This window comes from Labeo rohita, chromosome 2 (assembly GCF_022985175.1).
Source record: "Labeo rohita strain BAU-BD-2019 chromosome 2, IGBB_LRoh.1.0, whole genome shotgun sequence".
Lineage (NCBI taxonomy): Eukaryota > Metazoa > Chordata > Actinopteri > Cypriniformes > Cyprinidae > Labeo > Labeo rohita.
In genome coordinates this window covers 31,390,123-31,416,659 of record NC_066870.1, presented here as the reverse complement: position 1 = coordinate 31,416,659, position 26,537 = coordinate 31,390,123, and the positions used below count along the sequence as shown (strand labels likewise).

Sequence of the window (26,537 nt, the reverse complement as noted above, 5' to 3'; positions counted from 1 at the left end):
AGCTCAGTAGAGCTTTAAGGTACATGCACTGACACTGATATATACAAAATGTAAGCTTTAATACTGAGATATATTATTTAAAGAATAATATACTGATATTGTAAGTTTACATGACTGTCACACTTCTCTCCAATTTTATAGCGAAAAAATATTGAAAAAAGACACATATGGCCTAGAGTACGTTAATAGGATATCTATAATTACAAATTCAGCTTTAGCATTAATAAATGTTACAGAATGAATTTCATCACTTATTTACTATGTGTAGTATTATATATTATTATGATACATGACACAAATGCATCATTTTTATATTTTATCAGCTGACTAATACCTAGTTTGACATCTGTTTTTTTCTCAGGTATTATTATAATAAACGAATTTTGCACAAGACCAAAGGGAAACGTTTCACCTACAAGTTTAACTTCAGTAAACTAATCTTAGTGAATTATCCAAGTCTTCCAACCTGCCCACAGGTGCGTGAGTGTTTTAAATGTTGTATTACATAGCTGCAAATTTGAGTATATTATAACTGTTATTTTTTCTCATTCTTTTTCAGAGTGCAACATCTGTCCCTTTCTCTGTCTTTCCTTCTCAGCTTTCTTTCTACAACCCATCTATTGATAGAGGTAAGAGTTTTAATATTGAGCTATGAACAATGAAATTCTGCTTATTTGAGATGAAAATTTGATTCCGTTTTTAACATTGGCGTTATTTTTCTCTATGTGTATGTTTGTGTGTCTGTGGACAGCTGTGCAGTCAATTTCTCATCCCCTTTTCCTGCCATACAGTTTCCCCAAACCCCTCCCCTTTCCCCAGACACATCCAATCCAAAGGCAGTTTCCCCTGTTTTCTGGCCCACCTCCCTCAGGAACCAACCTGTCAGAGCTCTCCTGCCTGTCACCAGTCAACTCCGCCCTTCAGTTCACACAGACTTTAAACTGGCCAGTCAAAAGCAGCACAGAGTGGCCTCTTAACAGAGTCACAGGATTACAAGAGAGGATGAAAAGTGGACCACAAGACAACAACCATGTCAACCAAGAAGTCTGAAAAATATTTCCTGTGGCCACGCATTAAAAGTTTGTACTGTTATTGATTTTGTTATAATTCTAATTGCTTATTTGTTGCAAGTTTATAAATTCTTACTGGCAGGTTGAGAGCAAAGCACTTTATATATTTGACATGATTAACTTCAAGAGATGTGCATGAATAATTTGAAAAGTAATTTATCTTTAGAACATTTTGTGTCTAAGAATATAACTTGTCTGTCTGATAACACATTGATCGATAAAGATGGTTTTCTTTACACCTTTTACATTTAGGTCAAGTAAATAAATTTGGCACCCACTGGAAGATTTAAAAAAAAATAGTAAATTTTGCAAGTTTGACTATTAAATTATTAGCTTATTGGCTGCAGAATCAACAGAGGCCAATCAGTTTGAGGTTGTGATTGCTATAGCAGATTTAAATGATCTAGATCTTAAATGTGTCAGGTCTTATATGTTACATAATAATGTTACACACATGAGTTAAAAACAGAATATGATAGCAACCATTCTGAAAGAAAGTAAGTCTGAAGTTTATTTATTTTGCACGCAAGATGGAAAGACAGACTGTAAATGAAGAGTTCCAATGCAAAAGCCTCTAAAAGCCATTTTGGTCAAAAATGAGACAAATATACAAATGTATGTTACAGACCCAGCCTACATTATAGATATGACATGTAATAAACATGACAAATTGTACACATAAATTAAATATAACACAGATACAAATATCATATGATTTCTCTATGATTTCTGGTCCTGTAGAGTCTTTCACTCCCATTCTGACAAAGAACAGGGCCTCCTGAATTCCTGTCCAAACTCGTGGATCTATTTGTTAGCCACTGAAAAAATGATAAGAAAAATTAACTAAACCAATTATTTTTACATTCAACATTAACACTATATAAAAACCTACCCCATTTGTTACCCACTAACGGAGGGCATCCAGCATGCCGCATTTTTAAATTATTTGTACCATTCTTGTGGAGGTTGTACCAAAACACGGCTGAACCCTGCAAAAAAAAAGGAAAAAAGCAGAAAGAGGATGCTGAAATGATTATACCTACAGTACTGTGCAAAAGTCTTAGGCCACTAGTATTTTTATCAGCTAAAAAATGGTTTAAAGTCTGTTAAAGTCGGTCTTTTGCTGTAGTGTGTCAGTAGGAAATATCAGTTTACATTTCTAAACATTCATTTTGCCATTGATTGTAATAATCCAGTGAGATTTTTGTATGGAGCACAGGCTGTTGTCAGACTCCTTGTGCAAACAGAGATCTGATCTCCATCATTCAATCCAGTCTGTCTTAAGAAACAGAAAAAAACGGAGACAGACTAAATCCAGAAGAACTGTGGCGACATCTCCAAGATGCTTTAAGAGACCTACACCTACAAAGCTACAGTACTGTTAAAATTTTTAGGCAGTTAGGCACATAAAATGAGGATGCTGTCAAAAACAATGTCATAAATAGATTTTCTTTATCAAAGAACTTCTATTAACTAAAATAAATAAGCATTTGATGTCACCATCCTTTGCGTTTAAAGCAGCTTTTGCCCTATGTGCACTTGTGCATAGTTTTTCAGGTAGCTTTGCAGATAGGTTATTTGAAATCTTGGAGACGTTGCCACAGTTCTTCTGGATTTAGTCTGTCTCAGTTTTTCTGTTTTTCATGTCATTCCAGACAGACTGGATGATGGTGAGATCAGATGTCTGTGTGGAGCACTGGCTGTTGTCAGACTGCCTGTGCAAACAAAAATCTCACTAGATTATTACAATTAATGGCAAACAGAATGTTTGGAAATGTAAACCGATATTTTTTACTGACACACTACAGCAAAAGATAGAAATAACTTACTTCAAACCATTTTTTAGCTTGTGAAAATACTATTGGCCTAAAACTTTTGCACAGTACTGTACTTTTATCATATAGTAAATATCCTTATAAACTGTATACATTGAGGGTTGACCTTTTTTGCCTGCACTGCAACTCCAATGTCAGGGAAGACAGTGTCGCCCCCTATCTCCACATCACTCATCTACACCAAGAGCACATAACTTATTTTCAGGATTTTTTTTATCACACAGGTAAAAATTAATAGGAATAGCTAAAGAAATACTTGAGTCAAATTGTTTTTCTGACAGCTGCACTTATACTGTCAACTTACATAAATTAGGATGGTGGCAATCCTGTCATTCTCTCCTGTCTTCTGTGAGGTCAAACAATCTTAAATTAGTTTGCATTTATTTGATTGGACAACATGTAAACCATCTCTTAGTGACAAATCATGTTAGAGTTGTGCTCTTAAAGTGAGCAAGAGAGACCTGGTTCCCTCTGAGTATGTATTACAAGTGTGAGTTTTTAAAATGCATTTTGCTAACAAGTTGTAGTCCTAGTGGTTGTCCTCTAAAACCACATATGTTTTTTCATCGTTTAAAGGAGAACTCCACTTCCGGAACAACAATTTACAAATAATTTACTCACCCCCTTGTCATCCAAGATGTTCATGTCTTTCTGTCTTCAGTCGTAAAGAAATGATGGTTTTTGAGGAAAGCATTTCTCCATATTATTATACTCCAGGATTATTCTCCATATAATGGACTTGGTCCAATTGGTAAAATGTAGTTTAAATGCAGTTTCAAAGGGCTCTAAACGATCCCAGCTGAGGAAGAAGGGTCTTATCTAGCGAAACGATCTGTCATTTTTTTTTAAAAAATAATTTTTTTTAAGCACAAAAGCTCGTGTAGCACAGGCTCTGGGATGCGCGTCCACGATGCTACGAATTAGTGATGGGTCGTTCTTGAATGATTCGTTGAATTAATCTTATCTGTTTCTTATAGCATTATAGTTTTGTCTTGTTTGTAGTGTGATCAACGTTTGTGTAAGCAGTAGATGTGTTAGGGAAGTAACACATAACATTTTAATTATATTTTGCTAAAATGAACTAAATGACTCGAAAACGAGACTCAAAGGTCCAAGTCGGTAACTTCCCATCACTACTATGAATCACGTAAGTTCATCGTCTGTGTACTTCAGCTCAAAAAGGTAGAGTATGGTGAAAAACTCCATGTTATTTTCTCCCACAACTTCAGAATCGTCCAACATCGTTGTGCCTTTTTGTTTGTAAACAGTGTCTGACTTGCTTGCACTTCCTTAGTCTTTGCGTTGTAGACGTTCGCTTAATCTCTAGTTGTTCGCTTTGTAAACACTGGGTCTATGGTTCTGCCTATGTTCTGCATGACCTTTTGACGTGATTCAATAGTATGTAGCGTTTTGAATGCGCATCCCAGAGCCTGTGCTACACAAGCTTTTGTGCTTAAAAAGTATACAAATTTTTATTTTCCAAAAAAAAAAAAAAGACAAATCGTTTCACAAGATAAGACCCTTCTTCCTCAGCTGGGATCATTTAGAGCCCTTTGAAGCTGCATTTAAACTACATTCTGGAAATTCAAAATCGGGGCACCAATGAAGTCCATTATATGGAGAAAAATCCTAAAATCCTCAAAAACCATAATTTCTTCACGACTGAAGACATGAACATCTTGGATGACAAGGGGGTAAGTAAATAATTTGTGAATTGTTGTTCTGGAAGTGGAGTTCTCCTTTAACTTACATCCTTGTTCTACACACAAGCTGGTATTATTTTAGAATTTATTTCCGTTGATATTTTTTAAACAATGATATTATCCAGTGTATTAACAGGAATAAATGCCTTTTAAAAGGACATAAATATACCGGCTCTGTTCTCCATGATCTAGCAGGCATTGTAATTCATTTTCTTCGTAAATCATTACATAATTTAGCCAGTTTTTGCGTATTAAATAGAAACCCGCCATTCTTAAACATTAAAAATGTATATGACAAATTCTGTGTTGATCTACTAATTTACGTTACGATGGTGTTTTAGTATAATGAACTTACCAGTGCATCACAATGTGGTTCATATCTGCCACCAATCCCATAATTTTGAACCTGAAAAAATTATCACCCATGCATCATTGAATAGAAGATTTCTGAACTTTTCTGCACTTGTAAGAACTCAAGTGTGATAAATCACGTTAATTTAATTTTATAATAAATATTTGACCTCCAGTGGTTACTGTATGTCACTCCTTGGCAACTAATAGTGTTAGCAAATGAATGTTGCCGGTGAAATTTGAGCTTTCTTTCTTTATTTGCTTGTTTATCTAGATGATGTGCAAAGTAGTAGGCCTATGTCCAAGTTAACTGGAAGACACATGTGGGAGTAAAGAAAACATATATGCTGCCTGTGCATAATCGTGTATCTTTCTCATAATGTGACGTACAAGCAGTGGTTCAGCTGTTTCCATGGAGAGTCCAGTAGCGTCTGCAAACCTCTGACTGACACGAGCAGCCACAGGGTCATCTTGTAGAAAAACACTGAAAATATAGTTGTTTTGATAATCAAAGAAAAAAGTATTTACTTAACATCTTGTAAGATTATGTCAGTTTCAATTTTGGGTAAACTATCTCTTTAATTAGTAGATCTTATTAAATATATATCAAACCTTTGAGAAACACGGCGTGGTGAGACTGCAGCCTTTCCATCTTGATAAACCTCCGATCTAGAAAGCTATGTAACAAATAGAAATCAACTGTCAAATACAAAATGATGTAGTATATAGTATGGACAAAAGTATGTGAACACCCAAATGCCACATTTCATTTCAAAAACATTATCATTAGCAACAGCTTCCACTCTTGTTAGAAGGTCTTCTAGACAGAACATGGCCATGGAGAGTTTACTCCTATTCAGATACAAGAGCATCAGTGTGGCAGGCACTGATTTTGAATGATATTGGGCAGGCAGTTAGGGTTCCAGTTTATCTCAAAGGTCTTCCGTGGGGTTCAAAGCTAGGCTATGTGTAGGCCAACCAAGCTCTGGCACACAAAAAGCAGTAAACCATTTCTATACTGACCTCAAATGGAGCAAAAAAGGGTCATCCCTTGTGTGGGGAGCACAATTCTCGGTAACACTTTACAATACGTGTGCACAAATATGCATTAATTCATGCTTAATTAATGCACAGATAATCACAATAATAATTTTATTAACTAATAATGTAAATTCATATGTTAATTACCACAGTGGTCAAAGTTATGTACTTCAACTTCCAGTTGTCTGCTTTAATTAATCATTAGCTAATGATTTGCAAATGTATCGTTATCTTGTGACTTTACTTCTTGAGGCACAGAACTATTAACTAATTGTTAAGTAATATGTCGTTCTGGTTATGGATATAGAATTAGTTAGTTAGTCATGTGCCTTAATGAGTTGGAGCCATGCATTTCAACTTCTACTTGTCTGCTTTAATTAATCATTACCTAATGATTTGCAAAGATATTATGTTATGACTTTACTTGTTGAGGCACTTGACTAACTAATTCTAAATCCATAACCACAATGACATATTACTTAATTAGTTAATAGTTCTGTGCCTCAACAAGTGAAGTCATGACATAATGATATCTTTGCAAATCATTAGCTAATGATTAATTAAAGCAGACAACTGGAAGATGAAATGTGTGACTTCAACCCATTGTGGTAATTAACACATGAATTTACACCATTAGTTAATAAAATAAGTTATTAGGGAATTAATACATTATGACACATTTAACTAATAACAATATATTGATTACTTAATCTATAGAATGTTAATTTGTTGCTGATGAAGTAATTATTAATAAATGGTTTAGTTCTTCATGAGTTATAGATTAACTCATGATTATCTCTGCATTTGTTAAGCATGAATTAACGCATGTTTGTACACATGTATTGTAAAGTGTTACCCAATTCTCTACGATGGACGTAGATTTTTAAATTTTAAGACATCACATGTAGGCTGCTGAAATGATAATCTGAGAAACTATAAGATAATGTGACAACTCTTTTTCAACAGTATTTGAGTATTGTGTTAATGGGATCAAACTACACCAAGGGTACACTGTAAAAAATAAAAAATACAATTTGTTGAGTCAGCTTAAAATAACTTGTTACCCTGCTGCCTTAAAATTTTAAGTTCAGTCAACTAAAATAAGTTTATTCAACTTGAAATGTTAAGTTGTACTATATAACAACTTAGATATTTGTGTTTGCTAAACTTAACACATGGGTAAGTAACCCAGCTGCCTTAAATTTTTAAGTTGATTCAACTCAAATATCTAAGTTGTCACTTAGTATAATTTAACATTTCAAGTTGCATAAACTTTTTTTGAGTTGACTGAATTTAAAATTTTAAGGCAGCAAGGTTACAAATTATTTTAATTTGACTCAACAAATTATTTTTTACAGTGTAGAGAAAAACATATAAGTACATACAGTACAAACATACAGTCTTAAGTAGCATGGGTATATTTGTAGAAATAGCCAAAAATACATTGTTTTCATATCATTTTTTTTTATGCCAAAAATCAGGGTATAAATTAAAGATCCATGATATTCCATGAAGATATTTTGTAAATTTCTTACCGTCAATATTTCAAAACTTGATTTTTGATTAATGCATTGCTAAGAACAATGCTACTTATGACTGGTTTTGTGGTCCAAGGTCACATATTATTATATAAGTCTGCATTAAGACTTCACTGGAATAAAGGAAGTCCACATACTTTTGCCCATTGAATACTACAATTAAAACATCATGAACACTAAAAAGAAATATTTTGGAATATGCTGATAATAATAACAACAACAATTAAATATTTTAGTGTTATTTTATGTATGTGTGTGTGTGTTTTAGACATTCACTTGAGGTCTGGAGATGTTCTTCAGGATCTCTATCTCTCTGTCTGAAATAATGTCATGATATCTGATGATTTGAGGCTCGTCCCTCCACCTGTGCTGTACCTACAGGACAGCACCATCTGCCTCTGGGAGGTCTGGTTTTAAAAAATATAATCAATTTCCAATTAATACACAAAGATTTACATTGTTGTAATTTCATGTCAAATAATTCTTTAAATTAGAGATTTTGCACTTGCACTCTCATCAATCTCTCCTCTGCACAGTGTCTCATAGTCACTTGACTCTGCGCTCAGTGTGAATATGTCAGAGTTTGAAGTTCCAACCCGGTCGGAAGTTCTCTGGGAGCGAAGGAGTCTGTTCAGCTGAGCTCTGACTTCATCATTAGTCGGATCTGAGGCAAATGTTAATGAATCACAGATATTTATATATGGCCTAAAATATAAAAATACTAGTACTACTATTATTAATATTAACTTAAAGTCACCATGGTCTCACCAAGATTTAGGAGCTGTTTGTTGATGTTGATTGCCACATGTAAGTTGCCGAAATAATAGGCTGAGGAAATAAGAAATTGTAACAACTCTTCCTCAGTAATGGCTGAGTATTCTGTTAATGTGTTGAAACTGTACAGAAACCAGAGAAAGGCATGCTGGAGTTTGTCCTCGTTATAAGCGACCAGCCCCACATGGTAAGCTTCATCTGCACTTAATGAAATTTCTGTGAAATCAAAACAGATCAAAGCTGATTTTTAAAAGGAAAAAATGTGAAACTCTCTCACTGAAACTGCATTAGTGCAAAACTGCAGACATTTCACCATTTGTGATGTCTTCTGGGTAGAGTTTGTAGATCTCCTGCAGTCTGATCAGTCCTGAAGCGGCACCATCTAAGTCCTTTTTCTGTGGGATCTCGAGGATCTCCAATTCATCCTGATACTCGTTACACTCATAAAAACTCGTCTGAATATGTTTTAGAATATTTATGAATTCATTTCTCAGTTGTCTGAGGAGTTTGTAAGCTGCCACAGGATCTCTCATGATTATCTCAGGGTCCACAGGGGCGGAGTTTGAAAGCAAAAGATTCAGATAAACACTGGATTGAAGAAAGGGATTCATCAGAAGTTGTACTGTTTAAAAATAATAATAATAATAATTACATAATCCTAGATCTAGCATTATATATAAGTGTTTTCACCTCTTCATTGTCTGTACATTCTTTTCTTCAGCATCAATATACTGACTGAAGCTCATCAGAAGGTCTTTCTTCTTCTCAACAAGCTGTGCAATTTGATCTACAGCATAATACAATCTGCACTTAATGTCAAAGAACATTTGATATATGTACAAAATGTATATAATAAGCAAGTACTTCTCGAATCCATTTTCCAATCCGTGTTTTTGGCCTATCCTGAATCGCCTCGGTACACCTGTAATAAGTTTTTTTTATTCTGACTATTGCAGACCGGTCTGGTAGGAACCGCTGTGGAGTGGCCCCGTACCTGCGTGATTTTTTACAGTCTATGGTGATTCGTCATAGCCATAAAGACATAAGAGAAGTAGCTCCGGCTACAATGTTCTTTTTAAAGGGCTAGAGCGCCAAACGTTATGAACTGTAGCTTTACGTAAGAAACCAAAGTTAATATTATTTAGTCGATAATGGAATTTAAAAAGTTCAGATCTGCAGGAGTAACTATAATGTTTTGTATGAGTGCATCAAATATGTCAAATATTTTTTTTAGTATTTGTTCAACTAGTTTGGTGAAAAGTCTCACAAATTAATACATTAACTTGTGGCAACAGTGTAAAAAAATTAGAACACTATGAAACACTAAATTAGTAACAATTTAAAAATATATCAATAAACTATAATGAATTGATACTGAATTGAAATATAATTAATAACCTGTTGATGAGAAGAATTCATGTCCAGCAGTACAGACAATCCAAAAACACACCACAAATGTCAATTCCCTTCCGACCATTCTCAAACCTTCAGTATCTCAAAACACAACTTGTGTATGTGTACCTAGAAGTGAAATTGAGCTTAAATACAGACCATTTACATGCATCTTATCAGAGACACACCTGTATCTGCTCACGTTATAGTTTCTCGGTATTCCTACTATCTGATAAAAAACAAAAGTGAAACCAGCAGGCTGGTTGTGGGAACAAAGAAGCATAGAAGCAGGATCACAGCAGTCATTTTCAATATCAAATTAAAACACGCCTAGGAGCACTGGAGAACAACGTCAAACATAGACAAGAACAAACAACTACAACTGAAAACTGAGGGCTGTAAATACACATTTGCTAATCCGTATACAAATGAGTAAGGATGTAATCGAACACGGGCAACCAAAGAAACAGAAACTAATGAAAGATGAAACACAGGGACCAAAGAGGGCAAAAGGCAATAAAAATCTATCATATAATAACTGGGTCAATAAGTGGGTCAGAATTAGTACACATATATATAATGTGTGGGTGTATTATGTGTAAGTCATGTGCATGCATGAAGACAGTAATAAATGCTATGATCTACATAATAAATATAACGGATCCATTTCTCTACGGTTTCAGTGTATTTCACTCCCAGTATGACAAAGAACATGGTCTCCTGAACTCCCGTCCAAACTCATGGATCCATTTATTAGCCACTGAAATAACACCAGAAGAAAAAATATAACTTAATATCACGTGAAACTAAAATAAAATTGAATCATATTAACATAGATTTATTTTTATGTACATTATAGAACATACACAGTGAAAAAGTAATTCAAGTTCTTTAAAACCTATACCCCACTTGTTACCCGTTAACACGGGGCATCCAGCATGCTCTGTAAACCAGTCCACATTTCCATTCTTATGGAGGTTGTACCAAAATACGGCTGAACCCTTAAAAACAATTGATGCATGAATTTTACTTATATTATTTTAGTATACTGTATAGATCAGCGATTTGAGGATTTACCGTTATTGGCTTCAATGCAATTCCAACTTGAGGGAACACAGTGGCGCCCCCTATCTCCACATCACTCTTCTACAGGCACAGGACATGATTTATTGCTCGTAGTACAACAATAAACTTATAATATAGGCCTATAACGTTTATAAAGCCATTTGAGCTAATAACAAGGACAACACTTACATAAATTAAGAATGTAGCAATCCTTTCATTCTCATTATCCTGTGTGATCAAGCAATCTTAAGTTATCTTGTAATGATTCAATCTTATAACTAATTGCTTAATATGTAATCAAGCTGACACAGAATAGAGCTATTCTGTTTGAAGTCCTACTAGCGAATAAGCATTTTCAGGCCATGGGTTCTTTCTTGGTTAAGGACAAGTAATCAACTAGGTTAATCTATTTTTTTCTTTTGTGGAGAGTATTTTGTAGTCACTTTATATGAAAATCTTCAGTAAAATATTTTCTCAATGGATCTTGGACTTTTTACTTGTTTGAATTTAGCGTGTGGATTGCTTTTTTGTTTTCATAAATCCCACACCATCAAAAGTGAGGGAACCCATGGCGAATTCTGTGTTGGTTCTATACAAATTTATGTCACAACTGTATATTATTATTGTGATCTTACCCATGCATCATAATGTGGTTCATATCTGCCACCAATCCCGTAATTCTGAATCTGAAAAGATGATATGTGACCCTGGACCACAAAACCAGGCTTAAGTAGCACAGATATATTTGTAGCAATAGCCAAAAATACATTGTATGGGTCAAAATTATACATTTTTTTATGCCAAAAATCATTAGGATATATAAGATTGTTAAATGTCCATTGCTGTAAAACTGAATCTTGGAGTTTAATGTTGCTGTACATAGGGGACAATGAAAGTGTTTTCACCTCTTCATTGTCTTCAGCATCAACGTACTGCCTGAAGCTCATCAGAAGGTCTTTCTTCTTCACAACAAGCTGAGCTATTTTGTCTACAGCATAAAACAATCTGCACTTAATGTCAAAGAACATCTGATATATGTATTTTGTTTATTAGAAGTATACTGAAAAACGTTTAAAGTAAAAAACCAAAGAGAGAGTGTTTAGTCAATAACGGAATGTAAAAAGTTAAAATCTGCAACTATAATGTTTTTTTATAAGTGTATCAGTGTTGAAAATATTAGTTAGACACTTATAACACTAAATTCCAAATTAAAAACGAATAAAATATAATTAATTGATATTAAAATTAAATATAATTAATAACCTGTTGATGAGAAGAATTCATGCCCGGCAGTACAGTCCAAAAACACACCACAAATGTCAATTTCCTTATGGTCATTATCAAACTTTCAGCATCTCAAAACACAACTTCTGCATGTGTACCTTTAAGTGAGCTTAAATACAGACCATTTATTTGCATATTTTCAGAGACACACCTGTATCTGCCCACCATTTTATAGTTTCCCTACTATCTTATGAAAAGCAAAGCAAAGTTTACATGAGTAAGCTCTAACAAGTCAGCAGGCTGGTTGTGGGATCGAGGAAGACAAAGTCAGGATCTGCTCACAGCAGTGATTTGTATAAACAAATCAAAAATCACACAGGAGCACAATCTAACAACAACCACAAAACAGCAAACCAAGTGCTAAAGTATCTTGACACTCACCTAAACATCCAGCTTAAGACAGAGAAGGGTTATTTTTTTCCTCATTTCTTTTTAAAATATATCAAATAAAATCTATTAATAAAACCAGAGGCCTATAACTAATTTAACATCAATGCCCAAACATCATATATGTCACACACATATTCAATTTGCAGACAACACATTTTTATTATTACAAAAAAAAAAAAAAAGACTTTCAAACCTGTAAATCATCATTCCAGCACATTTAAAATTATGCTTTAAATATAACGCCAAAGAATGCAATAGCATCCCTTTTACAGGAATAACTCCTTACTGGTTGCTAAATGATACACTCAGGTAAAGTTATCCACTGAAATCTTGCTGAAACTTTATTTTGATCGATTAAACTTTTTAAAAATTGTATATTACAATTAGTAACATTACTGGCACCTAGACAGTAATAAATGTATGATCCTATCTAAAAGCTAATACAACTTATAATAAATATTACGGAAGAATTTCTCCATGGTCTCAGTGTCTTTCATTCCCAGTGTGACAAAGAACAGGGTCTCCTGAACTCCTGTCCAAACTCATGGATCCATTTATTAGCCACTGAAAAGACAACAAACGAAAAATATAGCTCAATGTCATATAAAACTGAAATAAAATTGTCATATTAACACTATTTATTTATATGTACATTATAGAAGATATACAATAAAAGAGTAAATTCTTCAAAAACCTACCCCATTTGTTACCCCTTAACACGGGGCATCCAGCATGTTTTGTATCCGTATCCACTTGTCCATTCCTATGGAGGTTGTACCAAAACACAGCTGAACCCTGCATGAGTAGAGAGAGGATGCTAAAATGAATAAAGGGATACTTATATGCTCCTTGTATACTGTATATATGAATGAATTAAGGGTTTACCTTTTTTGGCTGCACTGCAACTCCAACGTTAGGGAACACAGTGGCGCCCCCTATCTCCACATCACTCATCTACATCAAGAGCACATCATTTATAAGGATTGTTTCACACAGGTAATATTAATAGCTATATGGTGTGAAAGATCACTGAGACAAATAGAGGCTTACATAAAATAGGAATGTTGCAATCCGGTCATTCTGTATTTTCTGTGAGGTCAAACATTTTTTAAGTTATATTTGTTTGGTCAACATGTAATCCAATCTTAATGACAGAGAATACAAATGTAAAATTTGTACTCTTAAAGCCTGCAATTGCTGGAGACTTTCACATTTTGAAATTATAATTATAATTTTGAAAGACAAAAAAGTGTGATTTAAAAGTGCATGTTGCTAATAAGTTACAGTGGTTGTCCAATAATATGGCTTATATATGTTTCCAGTGAGACATGTTACTCACATCCTTGTTTTGGACACACAGTGTTATTTTCAAACATTGATAAAAGCCAATGTATTAACAGGAATAAATACAATTTAAAAGGAATAAAAGATTAACTAATAATTGCCTGACAAAAATGCCTGCTCTATCCTCCAGTACCACCATTAATAAATAAATAAATAAATAAATAAAATTCTAAGGTTTTAAATTTCTAAAATAATGTCATGTCTGTATTTCAGTAAAGTGAACTTACCAATGCATCATTATGTGGTTCATATCTGCCACCAATCCCATAATTCTGAACCTGGAAAAGGATTGCATCACTCATGCATCACTATTGAAATTGAAATTTCCAGGTAAAATTGAACTGTTAACACTCTAATATTTCACAAAATACATGTTTAATATGAACTCAAGTGTAATATAATGTAATATAAATTAATTAAATTAAAAGATAATATCAACTCTCCAAAGCTTATTGTACGCCACTCATTGGCAACAGACAAGCAGAAAGCATCGCAAACTGATGTTACCTGCAGAGTCTGAGGCTGCTTTCTTTCTTTATTTGCTTGTTTATTTATTAAGTAATGTGCCTGTGCATGATCATATTTCATTCTCGTAACATGACTTACATGTAGTGATTCAGCTGTTTCCATGGAGAGTCCAGTAGCATCTGCAATCCTCTGACTGACACGAGCATCCACAGGATCTTCGTCTTGTAGAAAAACACTGGAAATACAGTGATGATTTTCATTGCATAACAAATGTGTGACCGAAATTTTTTGGTACCAAAAGAAAAATTATTTATGTTACATCTTGTTAGGTTATGACAAGTTTAATTTGGGGAGAAGTATCCCTTTAATGAGGAGATCTTAAATATTTATTAAACCTTTGAGAAACACGGCCATGTGAGATTGTATCCCGTCCATTCTGATAAACTCCCGATCTAGAAAGCTAGGTCACAAATAGAAAGGAAAATTCAAAATTATACATAATATATATGGCCAAAAGTATGTGAACACCCAGTTTATCCTCAAAATCATTAACATCAGCAACAGCTTCCACTCTTGCGGGAATGTCTTCCTTAAGAACATGCCTGTGGAGAGTTTTCCACCCATTCACATACAGAAGCATCAGTGAGGTCAGGCACTGATTTTGGGCAGGCAGTTAGGACTACACTTTATCATAAAGGTGTTCAGTGGGGTTCAAGTCATAGTTTTAGGTTTCTCTTAAAGTGGCGCTATTATGCTTTTTCACGTTATGAATTTTAGTCAGTGTGTGGTGTGTGTATCTTTGGATGGGGGGGGGGATTGGTGTAGGGACGAGGTGGGGGATTAGCCAAACTTTAGCGATGCAGCGCAGAGAGCCGCTTCAACGAGTCGCAGCGCGGCGGGTATAAACACAAGTATTGACTAGAGTGGCTGCTTCAGAGCAGTAACGCGCCGCAGACGTGTGCAGTACAGGGGGTCGAAACACATGCTGAAGCCGCGATCTACTCCAGTTGCCGCGTCGGAGCCATAACACACCGCAGACGTGTGCAGTGTGTGGTAAGACATTTATTCATCATAGAGTGAAGACAGCTTTACTTATTTTTAAAATGCATAAACTTGCAGTATAATAGGCTAGGCTGATCAGTGATGATGTTTTTTGATAATGTTAGGCTTCTTTTATAATGGCTGACAGTTGGTTTACTGAGAAACTGTAAGGTGCACAAATACAGGTGTGTCTCTGAAAAGATGCAAATAAATGACCTGATAATGTTAGGCTGCTTTTATAATGTTAATGATAATGTTAGGCCATGTTTTTGTAAGAAAAATATCCATATTTAAAACGTAAGATTCACTATTAATCTAGCTTGCGCTAAGTGCTTTGACAAGGGGCGTGGCAGTACTGAAACACCATTTAAGCTGTTCACCAATCGCAACGCACTGGGATAGCTAACCAAACAAAACACATTTCCTTTTTTCGGAAGGCTGGCCTTCATTAAACCCGGAACTAATCAAGCTATTTGTGTCAGGTTGGGAGAAAGGTATTGTAATAATGTAAATTACGTGAAAAATAATGCGTTTTTCGAACCACCAAGCATGAGAGCATGTTAGTACACCCCCAAAACAAAATCAAGACTTTGAAAAAGAGCATAACAGGAACCAAGTGAACACTGGATTTTTTGCCTTTAGTTAGGTTTCTGTGCAGCTCAAAAAAGTTGACATACTGTATTATCAACTTAATATAAAGTTTTGTTTTTCTTCCCCAGATGGTTTACACATACAATAAAATAAAAAGCAAATGTCTTATATCGTTGGAATCCTTGGATAATGGACAAAACGCATGCCTTTGATTCGATTGCCACCCCAGCAAAATATTTTGGTATTTCCTTTTTTTTTTTTTAAAAAAAAAAAAAAAAAAAGCCTACTTTGGCAAACTAATCCTTGGTTTTTCATGTTTTTTTTTTCATATGTGCTTAAATGCCTTAAAATGCTTGAACCCTAATAATCGCTGCTTGCAGCTATAATATTAATTTAAAATGGATGTCCACATACCATTAAATAGTACAATAAAACATTTAAAATATATTGAAAATATCAACAACAACAAATATGTTAGTGTTATTTTATGTATGTGTGTGTTAGATATTCACCAGAGGTCTGGAGATATTCTTCAAGATCTCTATTTCTCTGTCTGAAATAATGTCATGATATCTGATGATTTGAGGGTCGTCCCACTCCACTTCCTCTTTCACTGGTGCATACATCAGTCTGGGGTTTCCTCCACCTGTGCTGTACCTGCAGGACAGCGCCATCTGCCTCTGGGAGGTCTGATTTTATTAAATATAATAAACATCCAATCAATACACAAAACTTTGACTGTTTGCAATTCCATGTCAAATAATGATTTAAATTTTGAGACTTTGCACTTGCCCTCTCATCAATCTCTCCTCTGCACAGTGTCTCATATTTACTTGACTCTGTGCTTAGTGTGAATATGTCAAGGTTTGAAGTTTTCAGGAAGTGAGAGAGTCTATTCAGCTGAAGTCTGACTCTATTATTAGCTGGATCTGATGCAAAAACATGTTTATGTATTCAATCACAACAATTTGATAAAACTGTCTGGCAACCCCAAATATACAAATGTTAGTATTAAACTTCGGGAAACCATAAACTCACCTAGATTTATAGGCTGCTGGTCAAAGTAGGTTTGAGGTAGGCTACCAAAATAATAGGCTGAGAAACTAAGGCAGTGAAGCAGTTCTATCTCAATAGTGCTTGAGTATGCTGTTAATCTATTCAAACTGTGCAGAAACCAGAGAAAAGCATGCTGATATTTGCCCATGTTATAAGCTACCAACCCCACATGGTAAGCTTCATCCGCATTTAGAGACGTTTCTGTGAAATCAAAACAGACTGAAACTGATTTCTGAAAAAAAAAAAGTGAAAATCTCTCTGCAAAACTGCATCTGCAGACATCTCACCACTTGTAATGTCTTCTGGGTAGAGTCTGTAGATCTCTTGCAGTCTGATCAGTCCTGAAGCGGCACCATCCAAATCCTCCCAGTGTGGGATGTTTATCTTCAACTCATCGTGATACTTTTTACAGTGAAGACTCGGTTGGATGTGTTCTACAATATGTATCATATCATTGCTCAGTTGTCTGAGGAGTTTGTAAGCTCCCACAGGGTCTCTCATGATTTCTTCAGGGTCCACAAAGTCAGAGTATAAAAGCAGATCCCTCTGAAGAGCACTGGAATGAAGACAGAGATTCATTAAAAGTTATAGTGTTAAAAAACTATTTAATAGAGTAATCTTTGTTCTGAAAATACATATAAGATTGTAAACATCAACTGTTGTAGAATTAAAGGCTTTTTTAATAATAATAAATAAACATTATTCTTGGAGATTAATGGTATAGGTAATAATAAAAATATTTTCACCTTTTCATCGCCTCATCATTTTCTTCAGCAGCAATGCACTGACTCAAGCTTACCAGAAGGTCGTTCTTCTTCTCAAAAAGCTGTGCAATTTGATCTATAAAACAATCTACACTTAACTGTCATAGAACATTTGTTATGTATTATTACATTTACATTGTAATTTATTTTTACATCATTAGAGGTATGATGAAAAAGGGTTATTAAATAAGAAACCAAAGAGAGCGTTAATATTATTTAGTCAGATTAAAAATTACAACAAAAACTGTGCTATACTACTTGTTTACTCAAAAGTCTCACAAATGTAGCCTATACATACAGTCAACTTGTCATTGCAACACTGTAAAAACATTAATTATAGATATATGGACGTAGCACTACAATTACTACATTTTAAAAACTAATATCAAACTGATTACAATAACCTGTTGATGAGAAGAATTCATGCCCAGCAGTACAGACGGTCCAAATACACACCACAAATGTCAGTTCCTTTATGGTCATTATCAGATTCTTTAACACCTCAAAATGCAACTTGTGTATGTGTATCTTGAAGTAAAACTGAGCTTAAATGCAGGTCATTTATTTGCACTTTTTCAGAGACACACCTGTATTTGTGCACCTTACAGTTTCGCACTAAACCAATTGTCAGAGACCAAAAACAAAAGTGAAACGTTACATTTACGATAAGCTCTTATGTATCTGTGGGCTGGTTGCAGGAACGAGGAGACAGGATCTAATCGCAGCAGTGATTTTTACTAATAAATTAAAAAACACCTAGGAGCACTGGTCTTACACAAGTCTTCACAATCTAACAACAACCACAACAAACCAACATAGCACAGACAAGAACAAACAACTTCATCTGAAAAATGAGGGCTGTAAATACACATTTGCTAATCAATAAACAAATGAGTAACTATGTAAACAAACACAAGCATAATAGCAACATTAAGCATAATTGAAACAGAAACTAATCAAAGATGAAACCCAAGGACCAAAGGAGGCATAAAATGCAAACATTCCTTAAAACAGAACATAAATGTGACATCATGACAGTCATACCACAATATACTTTTGTTTCTTCTATGTAAATAGTTACTCTGCTAACAATACAGTTTCATGCAGCACAAGTGGAGACAACAAAGGGTATAATCATGATAGCAATGGAGAAACTGTATATTATAAACTACTGTATTACCAAGACCTCTTTTAATGTTGCCTAACAACTGTTCAAACTTTACTGGCATAGTGTCCTTTTTGTTGTGGGATGCTGTGTCACCAATCACGCCTGCAAAGCATGTACATCTGATTTATGACTTATGCAGAAACTGAAAGTAAAACAAATTATTACATTGTTATACATTATGTATGTCACTGAGTCCAAGACAGGGTGATGAAAACATAGCTAGTTTTTTGTATTAGACGTGATTATACACAGCTCCTAAAAGTTTGTCCTAAAAAGACATATCATATAATAACTTAACTAAAGTGGGTTAAACTTACACACATACATAATCTGTGGGTGTATTATGCCAAGCATAAGTCATATGCATGCATTAAGACACTGAAGTATGTTGACAGTCTTGTTTTTCAGGTTCAGACACACACACACACACACACACACAGACAGACAGACACAGACACACACACACACACACACACACACACTTTTAATGCATGAAAACATGTAAATCATCATTCCAGCACAAACTGAAAAGGAAACATTTACAATTAAGCTTTAAATGTAACCACAAAAAATGCAATAGCAATAACTCCTTACTGGCTGCTGATCCTCTCAGGTAATGTTATTATATCTTGCTAAAACTTGATTTTAATCTATTGAAACTTTTTTTATTGTATATTACTATTGTATATGAACTATTAATAACATTACTGGCATCTAAACAATGATCCCATCTAAACACATATGGTACATAATAAATATAACAGATACTTCTATAGTGCAGATACACTTCATGTGCTTTCTCCATGGTCTCAGAGTTTCACTCCCAGTATGACAAAGAACAGGGTCCATTTATTAACCACTCATAACGCAATGTCATAAGACTATTAACAGATTTATTTTTATGTACATTATAGAACAAACAAAAAAAAAAAAGTAATTCAAGTTCTTTAAAAACCCACCCTACTTGTTCATCCAGCATGCTCTGTAAACCAATTCACATTTCCATTCTTGTGGAGGTTGTACCAAAACACAGCTGAACCCTTAAAAAAAAAAAGATGCATGAATTTTACTTTAGTTGTTCTAATATACTGTGTAGATCAGTGATTTAAAGGTTTACCTTTAACTCCGCAAAAAAAAAAATAAATAAATAAATAAAATAAAATACAAAAAAAATAAAAAAAAAGGGTACAAAGAGGGGAGCAAATAAAGCTTCAGGAGGGGACCAGGCCAAAACAACAAACATAAAAGATCTACCTTAGGGGAGTAGTACTTTCTAAGCTCACAAAACATTCATTTTAAATGAATATAATGGGTGAAAAATTAGATTATCACTTTTGAGAAGTATGAAACATTGATACTGTAGTCTCAGACCTAAAAAGCTACAGTAGGCCACAAAAGGTAAATGGAACATCATATATACTGACAATCACATATTTTACTGATTTATAATTGTGTGTATGTGTGTTAAATAGTCTGGAGTCTGAGTCTGTTCAGCCGAACTCGGTCTTCATCATTAGTTGGATCTGAGGCAAAGACATTTATGACTGTCTGGCAACCTCAGTTATAAATATATTAGTATTAAAGGAGAAGATCACTTCCAGAACATAAATGTACAGATATTTACCCCTTTGTCATCCAAGATGTTCATGTCTTTTTTCCTTCAGTCGATAAGAAATTATGTTTCTTGAGGAAATTGTTTCTTGAGGTTAAAAAGTGTATAAAGTGTCAATTTGTTTAGAAAATGACCGATCTTTTCTCTAGAGATAGGATTGTTTATAGCCATTTGAAACTAAATTTTGGAAGTTCAAACTTGGGGGCACCATTAAAGTCCACTATTTGGAGAACATTCCTGAAATGTTTTCCTCAAGAAACATAATTTCTTAGACATGAACATCTTGGATGACAAGGGGGTGAGTAAATTATCTGTAAATTTTTGTTCTGGAAGTGAACTTCTCCTTTAAACTTTATGACACCATGAGCTTACCAATATTTAGAAGATGGCCAAAGTAGACTGCCACAGGTAGGCTGCCAAAACGATAGGCTGAGAAACTAAGGTAATGCAGCAAAACTTTATTAATTGAGTATTCCGTTAATGTGTTAAGACTGTAGAGAAACCAAAAACATGTCTGTGAAATAAAACAGATCAAAGCACATTTTTGTGAAAAACTGTGTAACTGCATTGGTGCAAAACTACTGACATTTTACCCTTCATGATGTCTTCTGGGTGAAGTTTGTAGATCTCCTGCAGTCTGATCAGTCCGGATCTCTATCAACTTTGTGTCCAACTCATTCTTATACTTGTTACACTGATTAAAACTCAGTTTAATGTGGTTTATAATTTTTATGAATTCATTTCTCAGTTGTCTAAGGAGTTTATAAGCTGCCACAGGGTCTCTCAGGATTTTCTCAGGGTCCTCAGTGTTGGCATTCGAAAGTAGAACATTCAGATAAACACTGGATTGGTTCATCAGAAGTTGTAGTGTTAACACAAAAAAAAACACTTAATCCTAAATCTAACACCATATATTGTTAAACATCCATTGCTGTAAAACTGAACCTTGGGGTTTAATAGTACTGTACATAAGGTGTATATAAACTTTTGACCTCAACTGTATTTTCTTTTCATCAGAAGCATAATGAAAAAGGTTTAAAGTAAGAAATCAAAGAGAGAGTTAATATTGTTTAGTCAATAATGGAATTTGAAATGTTAAAATGTGTTTTGTATGAGTGTACAATTAGAACATTACGAGTGTTGAAAACAATAAATTAATAACAAAATGAAAAACTAATAAAATATCATGAACTGATATTAAAATTAAATATAATTAATAACCTGTTGATGAGAAGAATTCATGCCCAGCAGTACAGACAGTCCAAAAACACACCACAAATGTCAGTTCCCTTATGGCCATTATCAAACCTTCAGTCTCTTAAAACACATTGTATGTGTACCTTGTTCTGTATGTGTTCCCTGAAGTGAAATCAAGCTTAAATACAGACCATTTATTTGCATATTTTCAGAGACACACCTATTTCTGCCCACCATTTTCTTAGTATCCCTACTATCTTATGAAAAGCAAAGCAAAGTTTACATGAGTAAGCTCTAACAAGTCAGCAGGCTGGTTGTGGGATCGAGGAAGATAAAGTCGGGGTCTACTTGCAGCACTGATTTGTATAAACAAATCAAAAATCACACAGGAGCACAATCTAACAACAACCACAAAACAGCAAACCAGGTGCTAAAGTATCTCGACACTCACCTAAACATCCAGCTTAAGACAGAAAATGGTTATTTTTCTCTCATTTCTTTTTAAAATATATCAGAGGCCTATAACTAATTTAGCATTAATACCCAAACATTAATACTACAATCTACAACACATTTTTATTATAAAACAGACTTGCAAAACATGTAAATCAACATTCCAGCACATTTAAAATTAAGCTTTAAATATAATGGCAAAGAATGCAATAGCATCTCATTTACAGGAATAACTCCTTACTGGCCGCTGAATGATCCACTCAGGTAAAGTTATTATCCACTGAAATCGTAATGAAACTTTATTTTAATCTATTGAACTTTTTTTTTTAATTATATATAACAGTTATTATTAACAGTACTGGCACCTAGACAGTATGTTATGATCCTATCTAAAAACTATATGGCACATAATAAATATAACGGATACATTTCTCCATGGTCTCAGTGTCTTTCACTCCCAGTATGACAAAGAACAGGGTCTCCTGAACTCCTGTCCAAACTGAAGGATCCATTTATTAGCCACTGAAAAGACACCAGAAGAAAAACATAGCTTAATGTCATATAAAACTGAAATAAAACTTTGTTATATTAACATAGATTTATTTAAGTACATTAGAAGATACATAAAAAAAGAGTAATCCAAGTTCTTTAAAAAAAACCTACCCCATTTGTTACCCCTTAACACAGGGCATCCAGCATGCTCTGTATTCAAATCCACATTTCCATTCTTGTGGAGGTTGTACCAAAACACAGCTGAACCCTTAAAAAGCAGAGAATTGATGCATTCATCTTACTTCAGTTATTCTAATATGTATAGATCCGTGATTTGAGGCTTTACCTTTTTTGGCTTCAATGCAACTCCAACTTGAGGGAAAACAGTGGCGCCCCCTTTCTCCACATCACTCATCTACAGGCACAGGACATGATTTATTACTTATAGTACAACAAAAAACATATAATATAGGCCTACAATGTGTATAAAACCATTTGAGCCAATGACAAGGACAACACTTACATAAATTAAGAATGTAGCAATCCTTTCATTCTCTTCATCCTGTGAGATTAAACATTAAGTTATCTTGCAATGAGTCAATCTTGCAACTAATTGCTTAATATGTAATCAAGATCACAATGACAAGAATAGAGCAATTCAGTTTGAAGTCACGACTGTATTATCATTGTGATCTTACCCATGCGTCATAATGTGGTTCATATCTGCCACCAATCCCATAATTCTGAATCTGGAAAATGATTGCACCACTCATATTTTACAGAGAACAGAACATGTAGGAGTAAATATAAAATGAATATAATCAGATGAATATCATGATTCTAAAAAAATAACAATACTAATATCTAATAATGTCTTTCTTGCTGTGACTGTACTTGTAGGTCTTCAGCTGATTCCTTGGAGAGTCCTGTGATGTCTGCAATTCTCTGACTGACACGAGAAACCACAGGGTTGTCTTCCTCGAGAAAAACACTGGAAGAAAAGGAAATCATTTTTCAGTAACATTTTACAATAAGATTCAACTTATGTTATTGAATTGAACATAATAAGTGTTTTCCCATAATACGTGTGATGAAATAATATAAGCACTATAATAACAGTAATGTAATGTAAATTTTCCTTCTGAGTGAACATAATGGGTGAAAAATTAGATTATCACCATTGAGAAGTACGGATCTTCGATACTCCCTCACTAGTTTCGGACCTAAAAAGCTACAGTAGGCCACAAAAGGTAAATGGAACATCATATATACTGACAATCAAATATTTTAATGGTTTATAATTGTGTGTGTGTGTGTGTGTTAGATATTCACTAGAGGTCTGGAGATATTCTTCAGGATCTCTATCTCTCTGTCTGAAATAATGTCATGATATCTGATGATTCGAGGCTTGTCCCACTCCACTTCCTCTTTTGCTGGTGCAAACATCAGTCTGGGGTTTCCTCCACCTGTGCTGTACCTACAGGACAGCGCCATCTGCTTCTTGGAGGTCTGGTATTATAATACACAAAGTTTCACACTGACTGTTTGTAATTTCATATCAAATAGTGGTTTAAATTTGAAACGTTGCACTTGCCATCTCATCAATCTCTCCTCTGCACAGTGTCTCATAGTGACTTGACTCTGTGTTCAATGTGAATATGTCAGGGTTTGAAGTTCCCAGGAAGTGAAGGAGTCTGTTCAACTGAACTTTGACTTCATCATTGCTTGGATCTGAAGCAAACACGTTTATGGCTTGAATCGCAACCATTTCGTAAAACTGTCCAGCAACCTTAAATATAAATTTCAGGACACCATGAGCTCACCGAGATTTGGAAGCTGCTGGTTGAAGTAGATCTGAGGTAGGCTGCCAAACCAAAAGGCTGAGGATTTGAGGTAGTAGAACAACTCTTTCTCTGTAGTAATTGAGCTTTTTGTTAATTTGTTCAAACTGTACAGAAACCAGAGAAAGGCATGCTGGAATTTGCGCTCTTCGTGAGCAACCCACCCCACATGGTAAGCTTCATCCGCATTTAGAGACGTTTCTGTGAAATTAAAACAGTTGATTTTTGAAAGGCTTAAATAGTAAAACTCTTTCTGTGAAACTACAAAACTGTGCAAAACAAAGTTTACCGTTTGTGATGTTTTGTGGGTAAAGTTTGTAGATCTCTTGCAGTCTGATCAGTCCTGAAGCAGCACCATCCAAGTCCTCTAGTTCTGGGATCTCTAGGAACTCATCCTCATACGTGTTGCACTGATAAGTCAACTGAAAGTGTTTTATAATAATTATCAATTCACTTCTCAATCTTCTGAGGAGTTTGTAAGCTGCCACAGGGTCTCTCACGGCTTTCTCAGGGTCCTCAGATTCAGAGTATGAAAGCAGAAGATTCTGAAGAGCACTGGATTGAAGATGAACAGGGGTTCATCAATGTTGTAGTGTTAAAAAAAAATATTAACACAATCCTCAATCTGAAAACATTTGTAAGCATTCACTGTTGAAAATGGAAAAAAAAATCTTGCTTTCACCTCTTCATCTCAACATCCTCTTCTTTAGCATCAATGCACTGACTCAAGCTCATCAGAAGGTCTTTCTTCATTTCATAAAGCTGTGCAATTTGATCTGTAAAACAATCAGTTAATTGTCAAATTGCATTTGATTTATGCTTTAATGCATTTGCAGCATTAATTTTGTACATTATTAGAGGTATTGAGTGTTTTCACAACGTGTCATCAATCGGCCATGTTGACAGCACTGAACGTAAACAATGCCACTAAACCGAAAAAACTCGCATATTTTGCTGAATATTGCTCCTGAAAATGGTCAATCTACAAATCAGTCGGACTGGGAAAAACATTTTGAGTACTATAGACTGCCAAAACTTATAACAAATCAAGGAGAAGAGAGCAATAAACTGTCTGAGGAACAAAAGCCATTTGTGGTTGGCCAACCTATACTGGGATCTCCAGAGCAAGAATCTTGACAACATTTGTGTTTGTTCTTATCACTTCCAGTCAGGTAGGTGAAATATTGGGCTAATATCTTAATTAATACTGCTCGTACGTATCTTTACCACCTATTAACTTTAGTTAACGTCAAAATATTGCACGCTTTCCTTCTTACTAAAATCCTTCTCTTTATGATTTAACGGCTTTCCCACGTTTTTCCGTGGTTTAGACAGCATAAATCAGCAGAGCAATGTATTCAGTAGTACATGCAGTCCATGGTGTTGTTTACATCAGAGTATGGCCGCGCATCCGGGTAATTTAACTGACCAAACCGTGAAGTAAGTGCACTCTATAATGAAAAGGGGTTATTAAGTAAGAAACCAAAGAGAAAGTCAGTAATGTAACGAAAGAGATAGTCAGTAATGTAGCTAGACACGTTGGAAATCTCAGGAACACCTCCAATTAACATGTCATGGCAACAGTAAAACTATTAGTTAAGAGATAAATGGATGAAACGCTATAACATTAAATTATTAACAATTAAAAACGAATTAACTGATGTTAAACTGAAATATGATTTATAACCTGTTGATGAGAAGAATTCATGCCCACAGACGGCCCAAAAACACACCACAAATGTAAGTTCCTTTATGGCCATTAGCCTAATTCTTCAGTACCTCAAAACGCAACTTGTGTATGTATATCCTGAAGCGAAACTGCGTTTGTATACAGACCATTTATAGGCATATTTTCAGAAACACACCTGTATTCAACAAAAATAAAACCATAACCTAAAACAAAAGCGAAAGTTTACGCGAGTAAGCGCTCACGTGCTAGAAGACAGGTTGCGGGAGCACGGACGCATAAAGGTAGTATCAAATCACAGAAGTGATTGTGTGTGTGTCTCACCCTGAAAAACAAGCCTGCCAACATACGTCATAGTTTTAAAACGGTGATTGTTCTTT

General features: G+C 34.7%; 2 protein-coding genes and 1 pseudogene across 2 annotated transcripts; all 3 read right to left on the bottom strand.

The window, feature by feature from the left end:
- Window positions 1-1,817: 1,817 nt before the first annotated feature.
- Window positions 1,818-9,840, bottom strand: LOC127177205 (prolyl 4-hydroxylase subunit alpha-1-like; annotated as a pseudogene).
- Window positions 9,841-12,878: 3,038 nt separating this feature from the next.
- Window positions 12,879-18,554, bottom strand: LOC127177193 (prolyl 4-hydroxylase subunit alpha-1-like). The gene is made up of 13 exons (XM_051129319.1): window positions 18,112-18,554; window positions 17,690-17,783; window positions 17,231-17,499; window positions 16,926-17,144; window positions 16,680-16,816; window positions 16,400-16,576; window positions 14,651-14,715; window positions 14,394-14,490; window positions 14,015-14,065; window positions 13,494-13,532; window positions 13,329-13,397; window positions 13,142-13,238; window positions 12,879-13,007 (listed from the first exon to the last, which is right to left on the bottom strand). The coding sequence occupies exons 1-13, from the start codon at window positions 18,188-18,190 to the stop codon at window positions 12,937-12,939; spliced, it is 1,464 nt and encodes a 487-aa protein (XP_050985276.1). The 5' UTR covers window positions 18,191-18,554; the 3' UTR covers window positions 12,879-12,936.
- A 3,658-nt stretch (window positions 18,555-22,212) lies between these two features.
- LOC127177198 (prolyl 4-hydroxylase subunit alpha-1-like) lies at window positions 22,213-26,469 on the bottom strand. The gene is made up of 13 exons (XM_051129332.1): window positions 26,158-26,469; window positions 25,153-25,246; window positions 24,760-25,025; window positions 24,453-24,671; window positions 24,224-24,360; window positions 23,962-24,138; window positions 23,808-23,860; window positions 23,524-23,620; window positions 23,328-23,378; window positions 23,153-23,191; window positions 22,976-23,044; window positions 22,801-22,897; window positions 22,213-22,659 (listed from the first exon to the last, which is right to left on the bottom strand). The coding sequence occupies exons 1-13, from the start codon at window positions 26,228-26,230 to the stop codon at window positions 22,589-22,591; spliced, it is 1,443 nt and encodes a 480-aa protein (XP_050985289.1). The 5' UTR covers window positions 26,231-26,469; the 3' UTR covers window positions 22,213-22,588.
- Between the last annotated feature and the right edge of the window lie 68 nt (window positions 26,470-26,537).